The sequence below is a fragment of the Dasypus novemcinctus genome, chromosome 10, assembly GCF_030445035.2.
Source record: "Dasypus novemcinctus isolate mDasNov1 chromosome 10, mDasNov1.1.hap2, whole genome shotgun sequence".
In the NCBI taxonomy this organism is placed as follows: Eukaryota; Metazoa; Chordata; class Mammalia; order Cingulata; family Dasypodidae; genus Dasypus; species Dasypus novemcinctus.
The window spans coordinates 104,621,255-104,641,321 of record NC_080682.1 but is presented as its reverse complement, the minus strand read 5'-3'; the positions used below and the strand labels follow the sequence as shown (position 1 = coordinate 104,641,321).

Here is a 20,067-nt window from a genome sequence, read left to right as displayed (position 1 = left end):
TGTAAGAACAAATACACTACAAACACACGTGATAACATGGATGAATCTTGAGAACCTTATGTTGAGTGAAGCAACCCAGGCATTGAAGGACAAATATTACATGAACTCAATGATATGAAATAAGAAAGCTGCCTCAGAGAGCTAGAGACTGAACGATAGGCTTACAGGAAATCGGGGGGTGGAGGAAGGATGTGAGCCGACGTCTGCAGGGATGGAATTTATGATGAGCTGGCGGTAAGTATGAACACAAAGAAGAGATAAAATGGGGGTAAGGGGTTGCCTTTGGGTGGGGCTTTGCGGGTTTGAGGGGGGCTGGGGATGGGCGGATGGGTAATATTGCCCAAAAAGTGGGGGGAGAGAAGGGTAGCATACGAACATAGGAGAGTGTCAGGTGTTGGTCGAGAGTAAAATGCTGAGAAAATCATATCAAAATATAATTAAGAGGGTTACCTGTTTAGGATGCTCGGAGGGGATGGTTGGATGGGGACGGGCTCCTGGGGAATGTCTGAATGCTCATTTTGCCAGAGTGGGTGGTACCATTGGGTAGAGACCCAAGTAATGAGAGTGGGGGTGGACTCACATCCTGGGGAAGACTAATGCCATCAGATAGAGGGAACTGTATCTCTCGAGAGAAAAGGTGGCTCCCAGGGCATTGGGGTAATTGAGCAAGTTAGGCCCTGAACAATGTTGCAAGTGTCTCTGGACGGGGCTCCTCGGGAAAAGGAGGCTGGCTGTCACTGGGGGCACCAAGGGGATGGGAAAATGGATGTTAAATGTGTGGAACCAAAGTAAATGTGGGGTAAGAGAGGACTTTCACGAGAGTACACAAGGATGGATATAAAACATGTAATATTACACCATAAACATATAGGGGACGAAAGACTAATAAAGTAAACCATAATGTAAAACATAGGATAACTAAAAATTTAGAAAACTGTATATCCTAAAGTATGGAACACAATGTAAGCACAGATGTCACCTTGTTTGAAAGCTATTGTCTCAGAGTCTGTACATCACTTTAAGTAAATATGATATGAATAAGTTATAAGAATATCGCTGTGGAAGGGAAAAAGTTTAATGGTAGATGTGGAGGAGTACTGTATATTGTATATATGAATTACTGTGGTCTAGGGCTCTTGTGAAGAGAAGTTCAATAAATAGGGAAAAAAAAAAAAAAAAGATAGGATGTAGAATTTTCCCAAGTCAACACGTATTCTATATCTAACCTTTAAACCCATCGCTATATGCCATTTTACTAGTAAGGGACCCTGACACTGGACTTCAATTTTCAGGAAGTTTTGGATCACAGAGTGGTTCAACAATGGCAGCGGAAGAATACTGGTATAGGATACTATTGACAGGTGATATATGGCTGACAGCGAGCTGTGCAGGGCATATGCCCAGGGTGCATGGTAATGTTTGGATATACTCATAGTGGCAACAATTAAAAACTACAGCTGGGGGGGTACTGAGTTCCTGGCCGGGGGTGCTCTGTCGTGGTCCCTAGGGGAACAGTGGCAGTCCCCCAGGTGCAACGGTAAAGACCAGGAAGGAATGAGGTTCCAACAGTGAGAGCATGATACTAATGACTATGCTTGTGAGCCTATATGCCTGAAATAAGAACAAGGCCTAGAGCAGCACTGTGCCTGGGAATTTCCTCCTGACAGCCTTCATGTTACGCAAATGTGGCCAGTGTCGAAGCCAAACTCAGCATGTAGATGCAGTGCATTCCCCCCAGCATGGGACATGACACCCAGGGATGAGCCTCCCTGGCACCGAGGGATCACGACCAAATACCAGCTGAAGATGGAACTAGAAAATGACCTTGAATTAAAGGTTCAATGCGGATCAGCAGAATATCCCTGTCTACATATAATAACATGACTTTAAAATGCTGTTTGACCTAATGTAAGGGGGAAATGGAAAGCATAAATGAGTTTATATGGCTACGAGTATCTAAAAAAGAGTCTGGAGGCTGTCAGAAGGATTGCCCTTATGCACAACTGAGCAGAGTCTAAGAGACAGATAAAGTAGATACAATCCCCAGGTATTGGTTCCTTTGAGGGCTAAAGAGACCCACGGGTTCTATGGTCATGGCAGATGGGGTTCACTGCCACGTCAGATGGCCCTCCTTTGGAGCTGGTGTTTCTGCGTGATGGAACTGGACTCAGATGGGATTTCTTTTCATAAGACTTTCATCCTACTTTACTGGAATTGTAGTTGGTGTTGGGGTTTAAGATATATTTAGGGGATTTGAATCTCTGGACTGACAATATGATAGCCAGGCCCTGAGCGTCAACAGACTCCAGCCCCTAAAATCTGATTTATTGGACTCACCTCACACAGCTAAGATGGAGTTGAAGAAGGACAACCACCACACCATGGAGCCTAGAGTGCCTACAACTGAAAGCAGGAGGATTGCATCCAGTATCCATGTGGAATCTGAGCCTCCTCCTGACATAGAAGTGCAATGGACACAACCAATCCAAGGCCCACAGAGAAAAGGTGGCACTGGAGTGGGAAAAGTGGACATGGTGGCTGATGGATATGGGGAGGGGCAGGAAGAGATGAGATGTGGAGGCGCCTTTGGGACTTGGAGTTGCCCTGGATGGTGCTTCAGGGGCAATCACCGGACATTGTAAATCCTCCCAGGGCCCACTGGATGGAAGGTGGGAGAGTATGGGCCATGATGTGGACCATTGACCATGAGGTGCAGAGATGCCCAGAGATGTACTTGCCGGGTGCAATGGATGTGTCATGATGAGGGGAGTGAGTGTTGCTGGGAGGGGAGTGGTGGGGTGGGGGTGGTGGGGCTGAATGGGACCTCATATATATATATATATTTTAATGTAACATTTTTACAAAATCAATTAAAAAAAAAAACTACAATGAGATATCATCTCACACCTCTTAAAATGCCATTATTAAAAAAAACAGAGGGAAGCAGATTTGACTCAATAGATAGAGCATCCGTTTACCACATGGAAGGTCCAGGTTTCAAATCCAAGGCCTCCTGACCTGTGTGGTGAAGCTGGCCCACACACAGTGCTGATGCGCACAAGGAGTGCTGTGCCACACAGGGATGTCCTCCGCATAGGGGAGTCCCACGTGCAAGGAGTGTACCCAGTAGGGAGAGCCACCCAGTGCAAAAAAAGTGCAGCCTGCCCAGGAATGGCACCACACACACGGAGAGCTGACGCAGCAAGATGACGCAACAAAGAGACAGATTACCGGTGCTGCTGACAAGAACACAAATGGACACAGAAGAACACACAGCAAATGGACACAGAGCTGACAACTGGGGTGGGGGGGAGACTGGGAAGGGGAGAGAAATATATAAAAAAGAAATCTTTAAAAATAAATAAATAAATATGGGGAAGTGGACGTGGCTCAGTGGATAGGGCATCTGCCTACCACATGGGAGGTTCGCAGTTCAAACCTCGGGCCTCCTTGACCCTTGTGGAGCTGGCCCACGCGCAGTGCTGATGCGCACAAGGAGTGCTGCGTCATACAGGGGTGTCCCCCACACAGGGGAGCCCCATGCGCAAGGAATGCGCCCTGTAAAGAGAGCCGCCCAGCACAAAATAAAGTGCAGCCTGCCCAGGAATGGCACCGCACACACGGAGAGCTGACACAGCAAGATGACGCAACAAAAAGAAACACAGATTCCCGAGCCGCTGACAAGAACAGAAGCGGACAAAGACGACGCAGCAAATAGACACGGAGAACAGACAACTGGGGCGGGGGAAGGGGAGAGAAATAAACAAAAAAATAAAAATCTTTAAAAATAAATAAATAAATAAATAAATTTTTTTTAAAAACAGAAAAACAGTTAAGTGGTGGAGAGGATGTGGAGAAATAGGAACACTCCTTCACAGTAGGTAGGAATGTAAAATGGTGCAGCCTCTGTGGAAGACAGTTTGGCAGTTCCTCAGGAAGCCAAATATAGAACTGACATAAAAAAAGAAAAAAAAAAGAAAGATAAAATAAAATATAGAACTGCCATATGACCCAGCAATCCCTCTACTAGGAATATATCCAGAAGAACTGAAAACTGTGATACAAACAGACATTTGCACACCAATGTTTGTAGCAGTGTTATTCACAATTCCAAAAGATGGAAACAACCCAACTGTCCACCAACAGATGAACTGATAAACAAAATGTGGTATATACATACAATGTAATACTATGCTCTGTAACAGGAAATGAAATTGGGACACATATGATAGCATGGATGAACTTGAAGACATTATGCTGAGCAAAATAAGCCGGACACGAAAGGACAAATATTGTATGGTCTTACTAATATGAACTAAATACGAAGAATAAACATAACAAGTTAAAACCTAGAGTACAGATTACTAGGAGAGAGGATGAGGGCTGAGAAGCAGTACTGATGCTTAATATATGTAGAAGTTTTAATCAGCTTGACTGTAAAAGTGTGGAAACAGATAGCATTAATGGTAACCACATTATAGTGAGTATAACTAACACAGCTGGTTTATAAATGGGATTGTAGCTGAAAGGGGTAGTCTAGGGATGTAAATATCATTTGAAAGAAAGCTAGAGAATAATCAGGGACTGAATAACATAGTGAACCCAGAAGTGGATGAGAATTGTGGTTAATATAAGAATGTTCTTCTATGAACTAGAATAGATGTATGTCACTATTACAAGGTGGTAAGACTATAGATATACATGGAAAAACACAATTAATGTAACTTATGAACTATAGTAAACAACAATATTGCAATATTCTTGCATCAATGTGAAAGAAGATACTATGTTAGTAATGGGGGGGAACATACTAAATGTACACTATAGAGCACAGTTAGTGGGAATAGTTTGGTGATGTTCTTTCATAATCTATAACAAATGTTCCACAACAATGTAATGTGTTGGTGGAGGGGAATTCTGGAGGGTATGGGAATTCTGCACATTTTGCATGATTGTTTTAATTCACTGACTATCTTGTAAAGATCCACATCAGAGTCTCCATGCAGAGGCCCCAGACTCCAGCCTTGAACACCACGTAGTTTTTATACAAGAAAAGTTAAGTGAAGTAATTAAGCCTGAAAAATAAAACACAGTGACTAAGTGGTGGGAGGGTGGGATGGGGAGAGCTCTAACTTTAAAAAAGCTCTGTGGAGATAATTTTTCAACTGAAACTTGAAAGATAAACAGAAACCAGCCATGTGAAGAGTTGCGGGCAGTACATTCCATGCTCTGGGAAGAGCAAGGCAAAGGCAGGAGGTTGAGAGAGAGTCTGCTATTCTGAAAGAACAAAGAGAGGGCCCAGGGCCAAGTCTGACAGAGGGAGGTATGACATGAGGCTAGAGAGGAATGCAAGGATCAGTATGTAAGAGTGGTGTAAGCCATGGAAGAGGGTTAGGACTTAAGTGTATATATAAAGGTAGGACATAGGAGGGTTTTAAGCAGAAGAATGACATGACTTATGTTTTTTAAATGACCACATTTGTTGCTCTGAGAACAAGGGATTATAGAAGAATAGTACAGGCATAGTACAGGCAACAGATAATGATAGTTTGGACTAGGATGTTGGCAGTGGAGAGGAGAAATGAAAAAATTAGAAACACTTTGAAGTAGCGATGACAGGTCTTGCTAATATGGGGCATGAGGAAAGAGGGAGGATCGTGAATGAATCGCAGGCTTTGGGCTTGAGCCAATGGTGGTACCATTTATTGAGATGGGAAAAACAGATTTGGGGTGGGGATAAATAAAACCCTCCATATTAGACAAGATAAGTTTGAGGTGCATACTAAACACCCAAATAAAGTTTGAACTCAGGTGAGAGGTATGGGCTTTGGATATAATTTTGGGAATCTACAGCTTACGTACAATATTTAAAGCTAAAGAACTAATGTGATCATCTAGAGAAAAACTAGAGCTGATGGCCCAGGACTGAATAGTGGGCTCTCCAATATTTAAATGTTGAGTAGAGACGACTTATAAACTGAGATTGAGAAGGAAAAAGAGAGAGAGAGACTAATAACAGCAGTCAGAGGGATAGGAAGAAAACCATTGCAGTATGGTGGTATCAAGAAAGAGAGGTGTTTTGAGGAGAGGGGTTTACTATGCTGAATACCACTAAGAGTTCAGAAAAACAAGCACTGAGAAGTAGCACTGAGCTAGGCAACATAGAGTTCACTGGTGACCTTGATGAGAGCAGTTTCTGCTAGGTAGTTGGGGATATAAACCATCCTAGAATGAATTGGAGAATAAACAGGAAGTAAAAAATTAGAGAAAAACAAGAACATTTTCATTTAAATAGCTTTAAATTAACTAATTTTTAAAAACCTAACCTTGTTTTAAGTTATGTCTGTGAAATCTTAGGTTAGAAGAGAGATGTGTGTGCATTATATTAATATATAACTATTTAATATGTGTACTGCCTGAAATTATCTTGTTTATCACTAATTGCACATATTACACACTTTGGGAAATACAGTTCTACTACTAATCCATTAATTCCCAAAGAGGGGTCAGGGAACATCTAATAGTCAATACTAATTTTAGCAGGAGTCCCTGGATCACAGTACATCTCCACAGGAAATTTACAAGAGGGGATAGTACCCAAGCCATGTCAAAAATGAGAGGCAAAGATGATGGTAGAAAGAATACTTCTAAGGAAAATGGGGAGCAATTATTAGTTATTACCACAGGAAAATAATGAAAGTTGCCTTATTAGGACCTTCAACATTCTGCCTCACCAGAACCAATAAACATAGTCCCACTACTACTCCTAATCCAATGTACTGGCCTGGCCAAGATGATCTTTATATCAAAATTTAATTTCATCTTTAAACTTTTTAAAAGCAGTCTGCCCTATTGTGGACTGAATCATGTCTCCCACAAAAGGCAGGTTCAGTGTGCCCAAATTGAGTGTGTGTGTTTTGGGGGGGAAGTGGACTTTAATTCAATGTGGCTAAAGTCCTTACAAGCCATGGAAATTGGACACAGAGAAAAGAAGCAACAGGGAACAGCCAGAAGCTGGCATTCAATGGAACCCAGAAGAGAAAGAAGATGCCAATATAAGCATTGATATATGAAGGAAAAGCCAAGGAACCCCAAGAATACCAGCAAGCTGGCAGAAACTAAACCCAGGAGGAAGCAAGCCTCCTAGATACTGAAACTGTGAGCCAATAAATTCCTATTGTTAAGCCAACCCATTTTAGGGCATTTGTCTTAGGAAACTAAAACATGCCTCTTCCCCTTCCTAAGGCCCTAGCTTCCAACCTTGAAATACCCTTCTCATTCTTGTCTGTTCAACTCCAATTCATCATTCCAGGTCCAAGCCAACTTCTTTTGTGATGCCTTTCTCATCTATGGTAATCTAAGTACCTGCCTTCCTCTGAAAACCTACTATATTTGCATTAAGAATCACTAATTTGTTTCAGTCAAAATGTTATTTTTCTCTGTTTTATAAACATTAGTCTCATTTGCTAAATTAGACTGTACTTACTCAAATTCAGGGATTATGACACAAGCTTCCTTTGTAGATTCCAAAGTAACAAAAACATGGTAAGTACTCAATTAATATTACTATTATGGTGAAGAAAGAATTACTGCGAGTGGATGTGGCTCAAGCAGTTGAATGCCCATTTCCACATGGGAGGTCCCGGGTTTGGATCCCGGTGCCTCCTGAAAAACCAAAAACAAACAAGCAAAACAAACGAGAAAACCAACTCAGGGAAGCAGATGTGGCTCAGTGGTTGAACACATGCTTCCTACATATGAGGTTGCAGGTTCAATCCCAAGGCCCCCAGTACCTCAGGAAAAAAAAAGAGAGAGAGAGAGAGAAAAAAAATTGCCATCTACCAAGAAGGAAAGGATAAGGAAGAAAAGGAGAAACTAAGTCAAACACTGATAGGGCCTAAGGAAAAAAAACAAAACAAACAAGTCCACAGATCATTATCAACTTACTAGGCATTTGCTCAGGGGAGCCAAGATTTATGGAGTTGTCAGCAGCACCCACAGCCACTCCGTTGATGGAAGAACCACAGTCTGCAAGGACTCCCAGGCAGGCTGAGCGCCCACAATCCCAAAGTCTTGCTGTCCCATCTCGAGAACCAGACACCACATTCCTCCCCCGGTCAACAATGGCTGTATCCAGGATACCTGGCAAGAGGGAAAAAAATGTCCTAAGAGAGAGTAGGTAATGAAGGATGTACCAAGGGCAAAAAAAATGGATGTGCATAAATGATTCCCTTCCTCCAACAAACAGTACTGAGTGTGCCCTACAAGCTGGGCATGATCAAGTGATAGAAAAACAGAAATAAATAGAATAAAGTCCCCGCTTCCCAATGGTTCAAAGACTAGTTGTAAGAGACAGACATGGAAAAACAATCTTGGGATTTAATTTTTAGTGTAATATTTTAGAGCTAGTAATTTTCAAGCTATTATTAATATTTTTTACTTTAAAACTCTTTTAAATGAATTTTTAAGCATCTTTTTCTCAACTTTTTAAAAAACATCTTATAGAACTCAGTTTGAAAATCCCTGTCTTAAAAGATCCTCCTGCTTCCATTGAGAAGTGAATAAAAGGGCTTTTACCTCATTTTAAAAAAGGATGTGATTTCTGGTTCTGGCCAAGATAGAATAGCTCCATCCTTCACAGGTCCTCCCCTTTACCACTAAAAAATCATGGACTGAGCATAACAAACAAGTACAAATGTAAGAGTGTTCTTTCATGAACTATAACCAATGCACGTTACTATTATAAACTGTTAATAATAGGGTGGTATACAGGAAAAATACACCGAATTCAAACTACGAGCTATAGTTAACAGCGATATTTTAACATTCTTTCGTCAATTGAAATAGTTATCACACCAATGCAAACTGTCAACAACGGGGGGGTGGTATATGAGAACGTTGTATTTTATACATGAGTTTTATGTAAAACAACAACTTCTCGAATTTAAAAAAATGTTACAATAATTTTTAAAAAACACATTATGCTAAGAAACCAGACACAAAGTACTACATATGATATGATTCTATTTGTATAAAATGTAAGCATAAATAAATTTTTGGAGACAGAATTGGGTTAGTGGTTATGTAGGGCTGACAGCAGGAAAGAGGGAATGATAGGTGACTGCTAAGGGGTATGGGGTTTTTCTTTTTGGTATAATGAAAATATCCTAAAACTGATTGTGGTGATGAATGCACAACTCTGTGATTGTCCTAAAAGTCACTATTGTACACCTTGGATGGATTGTAAGTTATGTGAATATATCTCAATAAAGCTGCTTAAAAGTAAATAAACAAATAAATAAATAAATATGGGGTTCAACTCCCATAGGAAAACATTTTCAACTCTTTTAAATGAATTTTATGCTACTTATATCTTTATTTATAAATAACATAACTGCCATTTTTAGATTTTTCTATTTCAGACTATCTACTGGCTTACAGCAGTGAAAAAAGGACTTAGTGCTCTTATGGTTAAATATGTTAATATTCTTAACACATTATGACATTACAAATTCTGCTTAACTGATCCATACACTATTCTACAATCACGTTTCATTTATTGTATTACTACTACTTTTTTGGAGTTAACGATTTGTCTTCCCACTCTTACTTCCTAATATGGCTACTGCTAAATCCTCTTCTACAACAGAACTTTAATATCCTCTCAGTATGGTCAAATACATAAAGTAATCTATCATTTCCATTTATTTACATTTTCTGCAGGGGAGAGGTCATTGCTTTTGTAATCTTCAGTTACCCCAGTCTGTACTGTTGGTCAGTAAACTTGTTACTAGTTGTTGAACTGAAATTTCCCTGTATCATCACCCTGAGAACCCCCTATTTCCTGAAATATATTCATTTTTATACCTTCATTTTGGTGGAACATAACACCCAGTGGCTTCCTGAGACACAATGAAAGAAATTTTTTGAGATTTTATACATCTGAAAATATTTTCATTCTATTTTCATGTTTGATTGCTAGTTTGGATGAGTATTAAGTTCCAGGGTGAAAATAATTTTCCCTCAGCATTTTGAAGGCATGGTGTCGCTCTTTTCTACCTTCTAGAGTTGAGAAGTCTAAGTCACTCATCACTTGTTTACTCATTCATTCAACAAATATCTATTTGTCATTTTCTATATGCCAAGCACTGTAGTAGACACTGGGGATTCAGAAATTTAAAAAAAAAGACCAAGTCCCTGCCCACACAGGATTTACATTATATTTGAAGATTCGGGTATAAACAAACAAACAAACAAACAAACAAACAAATACCAAGTATTTTAAACAGAGGAAAGGAAGGATAAGTAAGACAGAATATGCCAAGGATGCAGTAGTGCCATTTTATATAAGGAGATCAGAAAAGGCCTCTCAGAGGAGGCATTAGAGCAGAGACCTTAAGAAGTGAAAGAATAAGGAATGTAGATATCTGAGCAAAGAGCATTCTAGGCTTGTCTGAGAAATCGTAGTGCCACTGTGGCTAGAGTAGAGTCAGCAAAGTGGAGAGTAATATATGGAGTGAGAGAGAGAAGGATTCTGAGCAGATGAGTGACATGAATTGATTTAGAACTTAAAAGGAGTTCTCTGGCTGTTGTGTTGAGAACTAGGCAGCACAAAGGTGAAAACAGTGACACCAATCAGTCCATTACTACATTGCAGCCAAGAGATGATGGTGGCTTTAGACCAGGGCAGTACAAATGGAGGTGACAAGAAGAGGTTTGATTCTGGATGTATCTTGAAGAAGCTACTAAGATATACAGGTTTAGATGAGAAAAAGGTGTTAAGGAGAACTCAATGGCTTCAGGCCTAAGCAACTGGAAGGCCGGTGGTGTTGTTACCTGAGATGCAGAACACTGCAGGAGGAGCACAGCTGGCAGAGGCCCATGCCCTCGTGACGCTCAATCCCTTATAGACAAGTTCCTGTACCACACTGGAAACTTGAAGAATGTTTTGTCTTTGATATTTGAAATTTCACAGTGATTTTTTAAATTTTTTATTCATTGTGTTGGGTACTCAGGGGATTCTTCTAGTCTAGGAATACATGTCCTTCAGTTTTAAGAAATGCCCCACATTATTTCTTTGATAATTTTCTCTTTCTCTGGAACTACTGAGATGTTGGACCTTCTAACTCGATCCTCCTGTTTCATCTTCTCTTTCCTATTTCCACCTTTGCTTTCTATTTTCTGGAAGATCCAACTTTATCTTTCATCTTTTCGACTGAGTTTTCTGTCTGACATATATCTGATAAATATGTATTTATATATGTAATAATATACAAATATACTATTTATGTATATATTTAATTTCCAAGAGCCCTTTCTTCTTCTCTTTTTAAAATAACATACTGAGCTGGTTTCATGCATGCAATATCTTTTATTTTTTTCTTTCTGAAGATAATAATTATAGTTTCTTGGAATTTTTTTCTTACTACCTACACTACTCTATCCCATTTGAGGTCCTATTTTCCTGTTTGTTTTAGTAGCCTCTTTTTCATGTTGGAAGTTTTCCTTAAATGCCCTTGACTGGGGGCAATTCAACAAGAAGAAACAACTCTTCTAAATATTTATGCACAAAACCTCAGTGCTGCAAGATATATGAAACACACACTGGTAAATAAAGCAGAAGGGAGAAAAATAGGTGTCTCTACAATAATAGTTGGAGACTTCAATACACCACTGTCAGTATTGGATAGAGTATCTGGACAGAGGATAAATACAGAAACAAAGAGCTTGAATAATAAGATAAAGGAACTAGACCTGACAGACATCTATAGAGCACTGTGCCCCAAAACAACAGCAGGATATAAATTCTTTTCAAGTGCTCATGGATCCTTCTCCAAGATAGACCACATGTTGGGTCACAAAACAAGTCTTAATAAATTTAAAAAGATTGAAATGATATAAAACACTTTTTCTGATCATAAAATAATGAGGCTAGAAATCAATAATGTACAGAAAAAGAGAAAATTCATAAATACATGACGATTAAACAACACACTCTTGAAGAAACTGCAAGGGAATTCAGCAAATATATTGAGATGAATGAAAATATGAACACAACATATCAAAACCTATGGGACACCACAAAGGCAATGCTCAGAGGGAAATTTATAGTCCTCAAAACTTATATTAAAAAAGAAGAGCTAAAATTGATGATCTAACTGCACACCTGGAAGAACTTGAAAAAGAATAGCAAACTAATCCCAAACCATGCCAAAGGAAAGAAATAGTAAAGTTCAGAGCAGAAATATATGAAATCAAGAACAAAAAAAACCCAAAATCAACAAAACCAAAAGTTGATTCTCTGAGAAGGTCAACAAAATCAACAAACCCTTAGCTAGACTGACAAAAAAGAGAGAAGACACAAATAAATAAAATCAGAAATGAGTAGGGGGACATTACTACTGACCCCTCACAAATAAGAGAGCCTAAAAGGACACTATGAAAAACTGTATGCCAAAAAACTAGACAATGCAGTAAGATGGAAAAATTCCTAGAAACACATGAACCACCTACACTGACTTTGGGAGAAACAGAAGACCTCAACAAACCAATCACAAGTGAAGAGATTGAAACAGTCATCAAAAACCTCCCAAAAATGAAAAGTCAGGGAACAGATGGCATCACAGCTGAATTCTACCAATCATTCAAGGATGAACTAATACGGATCTTGCTCAAGCTCTTCCAAAAATAGTTAGAATGCTACCAAACTCATTCTATGAAGCCAACATCACCCTAATATCAAACCCAAATAAAGATACTATGAAAAAAGAAATTACAGACGAATTACAATCCACAACAAAGCTTCTAGAATAGATGAATTCAGCAAAGTGGCGGGATAAAAGGTTAATACATAAAAATCAATAACATTTCTCTGCACTACTAACATGCAATCTGAAAAGGAAATCAGAAAAAAAAATTCCATTTATAATAGTGACTAAAACAATAAAATATTTAGGAATAAACTTAACCAAATAACATTTCTCTGCACTACTAACATGCAATCTGAAAAGGAAATCAGAAAAAAAAATTCCATTTATAATAGTGACTAAAACAATAAAATATTTAGGAATAAACTTAACCAAGGAACTATATTCAGAAAACTACAAAACATTGCTAAAAGAAACCAAAGAAGACTTAAATAAAGGGAAGGAAATTGCATGTTCATGGTTTGGAAGACTAAATATCATTAAGATGTCAATTCTGCCCAAACTGATTTACAGACTCAATGCAATCCCAATAAATATCTCAACAGCTTTTTTTTTTTTTTTTTTTTTGCAGTAATCAAAAAGCCTATAATCAAATTTATTAGGATAGGTAAGGGGCCCAAAATAGACAAAAATGTCTTAAAAAAAGAATGAAGTTGGAGGGCTCTCACTTCCTGACTTTAAAGCATATTACTTAGTTACAGTGGTAAAAAAAAATAGCATGGTCCTGGCATAAGGACAGATAGATTGACCAATGGAACTGAATCGAGAACTCAGAAACTGACCCTCAGCTAGCTGGGCCAGAACAGTCTATGCAACAATTGGTGCTAGGAGAACTGGATAGCTATATCCAAAAGAAAGAAAGAGGACCCCTATTCTCATCCCTTATACAAAAATTAACTCAAAGCCAAGATGGTGGCAGAATAAGGAGCTTCAAGAGTCAGCTCATCCTACAGGGCAATTAGTGACCAGCCAGAGCTAGCTAGCTAAGGCACTTGGTTTGGGGGCCCCAGGAGACCAGATGAATATCCTGCAACATCCCTGAAAGTACTGAAGGAAGACACTGCCCATCTGCAGAGAAGATTCATGAGCAGAACCCTCCATGCCACAGAGGCCAGTGCCCACAATGCAAGTCAGCTCAGGAGCTATTCTGTTGCTGGAGTTGGAAACTCGTTTTCCCAAAAACAGGGGAGGAAGACACAGTGTGGCACGGACTTCAGCTCCTAAATCGGCAGGCTAAAGTATAATCCTAAGAACAGCTAACATTTAAACCTGTCCAAATCAGAAAGAGGCTGGTAGCCACCATTTTAACTCAGCCCTTGGCATTAGGAGAAGCAGGGCTGATTGAAAATCACAGTGCTGGTAGGGACAGACTTTTTCCACCCAGATAGGATTGCAGCTCTAGCCTAAACCCCAGCCCCACTTCCGGCAGGGAGGAAGCTGGGGGAACCTACACCACCTCTCTCGGAAACAGCAAGCTACACTGCAGAGGCTGGTACCCATCCTACTCTAGTAGCACAAGCTGCCTTAGGAGATATTCCATGGCTGGAGTTAGAAGCTCCATTTCCCATAAACGTGGGAGAAGAGACAGTTGTCCACCAACTTCAGCTACTGATTGGTGGACTCAACTGGCTACAGCATAATCCTAGTAACAGCTAGGGTTTGAACCTGTCCTAGTTGGAAAGAGGCCAAAAGCCACCATTTTAACTCTGCTTCTGGCATGAGGGGAAGCCAGGTTCACTGAAAATCACAATGAAGTCAGGGACTAGCTTCTTTCCAAGATCGGATTGCAGTCCTAGTCTAGGCTCCAGCCCAACCTCTGGGAGGCAGGAAGCTGGCAGGACCTGCACCAGGCTCTCCAGGCAACGGCAGGTGCTTTCGACCAGCACAGACCAAATAGTCAGATAACTGGGGCTGCATTTCTGCACCCCAACAGGAGAGGAACTGGGTTTCCTCAGCCTTTCCAGGCAACTACAGGCAGTTTTAGTCCACACAAACTGGTTTCTGTGAGAGCCTTTGTGTCTATCTCCATCTCTGCTGCCCCATAGGATAGGAGGGAGCTAGTGTTGCCTCAGCCTCTCAGTGCAACTGCAGGCACTTTTGCCCTGCATAAACTCAACCATTGGGCACCTGGGCCTCCACTCCAACCTCCAATAGACAAGAGAGGAATGGTGTTTGCCCAGCCTCTCAGGGTAACTGCAGGTGCTTCTGGCCCACATAGCTTGGACTTGTGGGTACTTGTGGATCCACCCCCATGCCCCAATAGGAAAGGAGGGGGCTGGTGTTTCCTCAGCCTCTCTAAGCAACGGCAGGCACTTTCAGCCTGCACAGACTGGACTGTTGGATGCTTATGGATCCACTCCCACCTCAAAAGGATAGGAGGGGTCTGGTGTTTCCACAGCCTGTCCGGGTAATAGCAAGCACTTTCAGCCTATAGGGACTGAACTGTTGGATGCCTGTGGATCCAACCCCATGCCCTAATAGGATAGGAGGGGTCTGGTGTTTCCTCAGCCTCTCCAGGCAATGGAAGGTACTCTCAGCCTAAAGGAACTGAACTGTTGGGTGCCCATGGATCCACCCCCACCAGCCAATAAGTTAGGAGGGGACTGGTGTTTCCTCAGCCTCTCTAGGCAATGGCAGATACTCTTGGCCTACAGAGACTAAACTGTTGGGTGTCAGTGGTTTTGGTCCCACCCCCTAAAGGTCAGTAGGGACAGTACTCCCTCAGCCTCTCAGGGCAACTGCAGGTGTATTTGGCCCATACAGATTAGATTGTTGGGCACTCCAGAGGGTCCATCCCCACCCCCGGCAGGGAGGGGGGGCTGGTGCTACATCTGTCTACCTGGGCAACTGTGGTCATTGTGGACCCACACGGCAGAGACTGTGGACCCACAAGGCAGAGACTATTGCCGACAACTGCAGCTCCATCCCTGCCCCAGGTAGGGGAGGTTTGGGTTTGAAGCTTCATCAGTCTCTCCAGGCAACTACAGACAGTCTTTTCCTGCACAACTTGGATTATTACACAGAGCTACAGCTCTGTCCCTACTCCTGGCAGAGGAGAAAGGTGGGAGAAGCTTCATCATTTCCTGGGGCAACATGAGCAGCTTCAATCTCCACAGCTTACAGTACCAACTACATCCTCAGCTCCTACTATACAAGCAAGGGAGAAAAGACAAGAAAGCCTTAAACTAAAGGAAGAAAGTGCACCCAAAATAAATACATGTAGTAAGCCAGATGCAAAGACACCAACAAAAAATTATAATCCATACCAAGAAACAGAAAGATATGGCCCAGAAACAAGATAGGGAAGCAGATTTGGCCCAATGGATAGGGCGTCCGCCTACCACATGGGAGGTCTGCAGTTCAAACCCCGGGCCTCCTTGACCCGTGTGGAGCTGGCCCATGTGCAGTGCTGATGCGTGCCAGGAGTGTCATGCCATGCAGGGTTGCCCCCTGCACAGGGGAGCCCCATGCACAAGGAGTGCTCCCCATAAGGAGAGCCACCCAGCGCGAAAGAAAGTGCAGCCTGCCCAAGTATGGTGCCACACACACAGAGAGGTGACACAACAAGGTGATGTAACAAAAAGAAACACAGATTCCCAGTGCTGCTGATAAGGATAGAAGCAGTCACAGAAGAACACACAGCGGATGGACACAGAGAGCAGACAATTCGGGGTGGGGGGGGTAAAAGGGAGAGAAATAAATAAAAAATAAATATTAAAAAAAAAAGAAACAAGATAAGCCTCCAGATGACATAAAGGAGCTGAGGCAACAAATCACAGATGTTCAAACAAATCTCCTTAATAAATTCAATGAGATGGCTAAAGAGATTAAGGTTATTAAAAAGACAGTGGGTGAGCACAAAGAAGAATTTGAGAGCATACACAGAAAAACAGCAGCTCTTAAGGGAATGAAAGGTGAAATCAATGAAATAAAAATACATTGGAGGCATATAACAGAAGATTTGAGCAGGTAGAATAAAGGATCAGTGAGCTTGAAGACATGGCTTCAAAAAGAAACCATACCAAAAAAACAGATGAAGAAAAAAATGGAAAAAATTGAGCAGGGTCTCTGGGAACTAAATGATAGTAAGAGACATGCAAACATACATGGCATAGATGTCCCAGAAGAAGAGAAGAGTAAAGCAACAGAAGGAATTTTTGAAGAAATGACAGTAGAAAATTCCTCAACCCTACTGAAGGACATAGATATGCATGTCCAAGAAGCACATCATACTCCCATCCGAATAGAACAACTCTGAGACACATACTAATCACATTGTCAAATGCCAAGAACAAAGAGAAAATTCTGAGGACAGCAAGAGAAAAGCAATGCATAACATATAAGGGATACCCAATAAGATTAAGTGCCAATTTCTAATCAGAAACCATGGAGGCAAGAAGACATTGGTATGATATATCTAAGATACTGCAAAAGAAAAACTGCCAACCAAGGATTTTATATCCAGCAAGATTATCTTTCAAAAATGAGGGTGAGCTTAGAATATTCACAGATCAACAGAAACTGAGAGAGTTCATAACAAAAAGACCAGGAAATAATAAAGGGAGGTGACAGCCTGAAAAGAAAAGACAGGAGAGAGAGGCTTGGAAGAGAGTCCAGAAAGTATGACTGTACCAATAACAGTAACTAAAGTGTCAAAAATGTGGTGAAAATAAAATGACAGATAAAACCCAAAGGTCAAAATGGATGGAATAAGAACAAGCTTTACAGTAATAATATTGAATGTTAAGGGATTAAACTCCCCAACCAAAAGACAAAGGCTGGTGGAATGGATAAAATATAAGCCATCTATATGCTGTCTGCAAGAGACTCACCTTGGACCCAAGGATACCAATAGACTGAAAGTGAAAGGTTTGAAAAAAGATATTCCATGCATGCAGTAACCAAAAAAACCCTGAGGTAGCTACAGTTACATCAGAGGAAACAGACTTTAAAAGCAAAATTATTATTACAGACAGGAAGGACATTACATATTAATAAAAGGGCTGATTCATTAGGAATAAATGTATATGCACCAAACAGGATGCTCCAAGATATATGAGGCAAACACTGGCAAAACTGAAGAGAAAAATAGACATCGCTACAATAATAGTTGAAGACTTCAATACACCAGTCTCAGCCATTGGATAGAACATGTGGGCAGAGGATCAATAAAGAAACAGAAAGACTGAATAATAAGGTAAATGGACTAAACCTAATAGACATATACAGAACACTGCACCCCAAAGCAGCAGGATATACATTCTTTTCAAGTGCCTGTGGATCTTTCTCCAGGATAGACCGTATGTTGGTTCACAAAGCAGATCTCAACAAATTCAACAAGATCAAAATTATACACAGCACATTCTCTGATCATAATGGAATAAAGCTGGAAATCAACAAGAGGCAGAAAAGGGGAAAATCACAAATATTTGAGATTTTAAAATACACTCTTAAATAATCAGTGGGTCAAAGAAGAAATTCCAAGATAAATCAAAAAATATTTTGAGACGAATGAAAAGAAGAACACAATGTATCAGAACCTATGAGATGCAGCAAAGGCAATACTGAGAGGAAAATTATAGCCCTCAATGCTTACATTCAAAAAGAATAAAGAGCTAAAATCCATGACCTAATTACACAGCTACTGGAATTAGAAAAAGAACAGCAAATAACCCCAAAGCAAGTAGAAGGAATGAAACAACAAAGATCAGAGCAGAAATAAGTGCAATTGAGAACAAAAAAACAACAGAGAGAATTAACAAAACCAAAAGTTGGGAAGTGGATGTGGTTCAACTAATAGAGCATCCGCCTACCATATGGAAGGCCCAGGGTTTGATACCAGGGCCTCCTGCCCATGTGGTAAGCTGGTCCACATGCAGTTCTGCTGTGCGCAAGGAGTGCTGTGCCACACAGGGGCACCCACGCATAGGGGTGCTCCATGTGTAAGGAATGTGCCCAGAAGGAGAGCCACCTTGTGTGAAAAAAGTGCAGCCTGCTCAGGAGTGGTGTCGTGCACACAGAGAGCTAATGCAGCAAGATGGCACAACAAAAAAGAGCTGCAGTTTCTCAGTGCTGCCTGACAATGCAAGTGGATGAAGAAGAACACACAGCAAATGGACAGAGAGAGCAGACAATGTGGGGTAAGGGGAGAGAAATAAATTTAAAAACATTTTTTTTTAATTTTTTAAAAAAAGTTCGTTCTTTGAGAAGATTAACAAAATCAACAAACCCTTAGCTAGACTTACTAAGAAAAAAAAAAGGGAAGTTGCAAATAAATGAATTAAAAAATGAAAATGGGAACATTACTGACCCCACAGAAGTAAGAGAGATCATAAAAAGATACTATGAACACTTTATGCCAAAAAAGGAAACAATGTAGACAAAATGGAAAAATACCTAGGAACATACAAACTGACCCTAGAAGAAATAGAAGACCTCAACAAACCAATTACAAGTAAAGAGATAGAAATAGTCATCAAACAGCTCCCCAAAATGAAAAGCCCAGGACCAGATGGCTTCACAAGGGGGTTCTACCAAGCATTCAAAGATTTAATACCAATCATACTCAAACTCTTCCAAAAGAGTGAACAGAAGAAATACTACCAAACTCATTATATGAAGCCAATAACATCCTAATACCAAAGCCAGATAAAGATACTACAAAAAGAAAATTACAGACCCATTTCCCTAATGAATACAGATGCAAAAATCCTCAATAAAATACTTATCAATCAAATCCGACAACATATTAAAAGTATTATTAATTATGATCAAGTGGGTTTTATACCAGCTATGCAAGGGTGGGTTCAACACAAGAAAATCAATCAGCATAATATACCACATTAATAAATCAATGAAGAAAAATCTCATCAATTGACGCAGAAAGTGCATTTGACAAAATATAGCATCCTTTCTTGATAAAAATACTACAAAAGATAGGAATTAAAGGAAACTTTCTCAACATGATAAAGGCCATATATGAAAAACTCATAGCTAACATTGTACTCAATGGCGAAAGACTGAAAGCTTTCCCATTAAGATCAGGGACAAGACAAGGATGCCCACTATCACCACTGTTGTTCAATATAGTGCTAGAGGTTCTAGTTAGAGCAATCAGGCAAGAAAAAGAAATAAAAGGCATCTAAATCAGAAGGAAGAAGTAAAACTTTCACTATTTGAAGATGATATGATCCTATAGCTAACAAGTCCCAAAACATCTACAAAAAAAGTTGCTACAGATAATAAACGACTTCAGTAGAGTGTCAGGATATAAGATCAATATGCAAAAATCAGTGGTGTTTCTATACAATTGTAATTGCAATCTGAGGAGGAATTCAGGGAAAAAATGCCATTTACAATA

At 40.3% G+C, this 20,067-nt stretch overlaps 1 protein-coding gene across 1 annotated transcript in view; it reads right to left on the bottom strand.

The window, feature by feature from the left end:
* The window catches only part of PAAF1 (proteasomal ATPase associated factor 1), a 103,792-nt gene that overhangs the window by 48,312 nt on the left and 35,413 nt on the right, over window positions 1-20,067 (bottom strand). Inside the window, exon 7 of the mRNA XM_004467346.5 lies at window positions 7,948-8,142. Within this exon, the coding sequence (XP_004467403.2) occupies window positions 7,948-8,142 (195 nt within the window). The remainder of the gene's footprint in view (window positions 1-7,947; window positions 8,143-20,067) is intronic.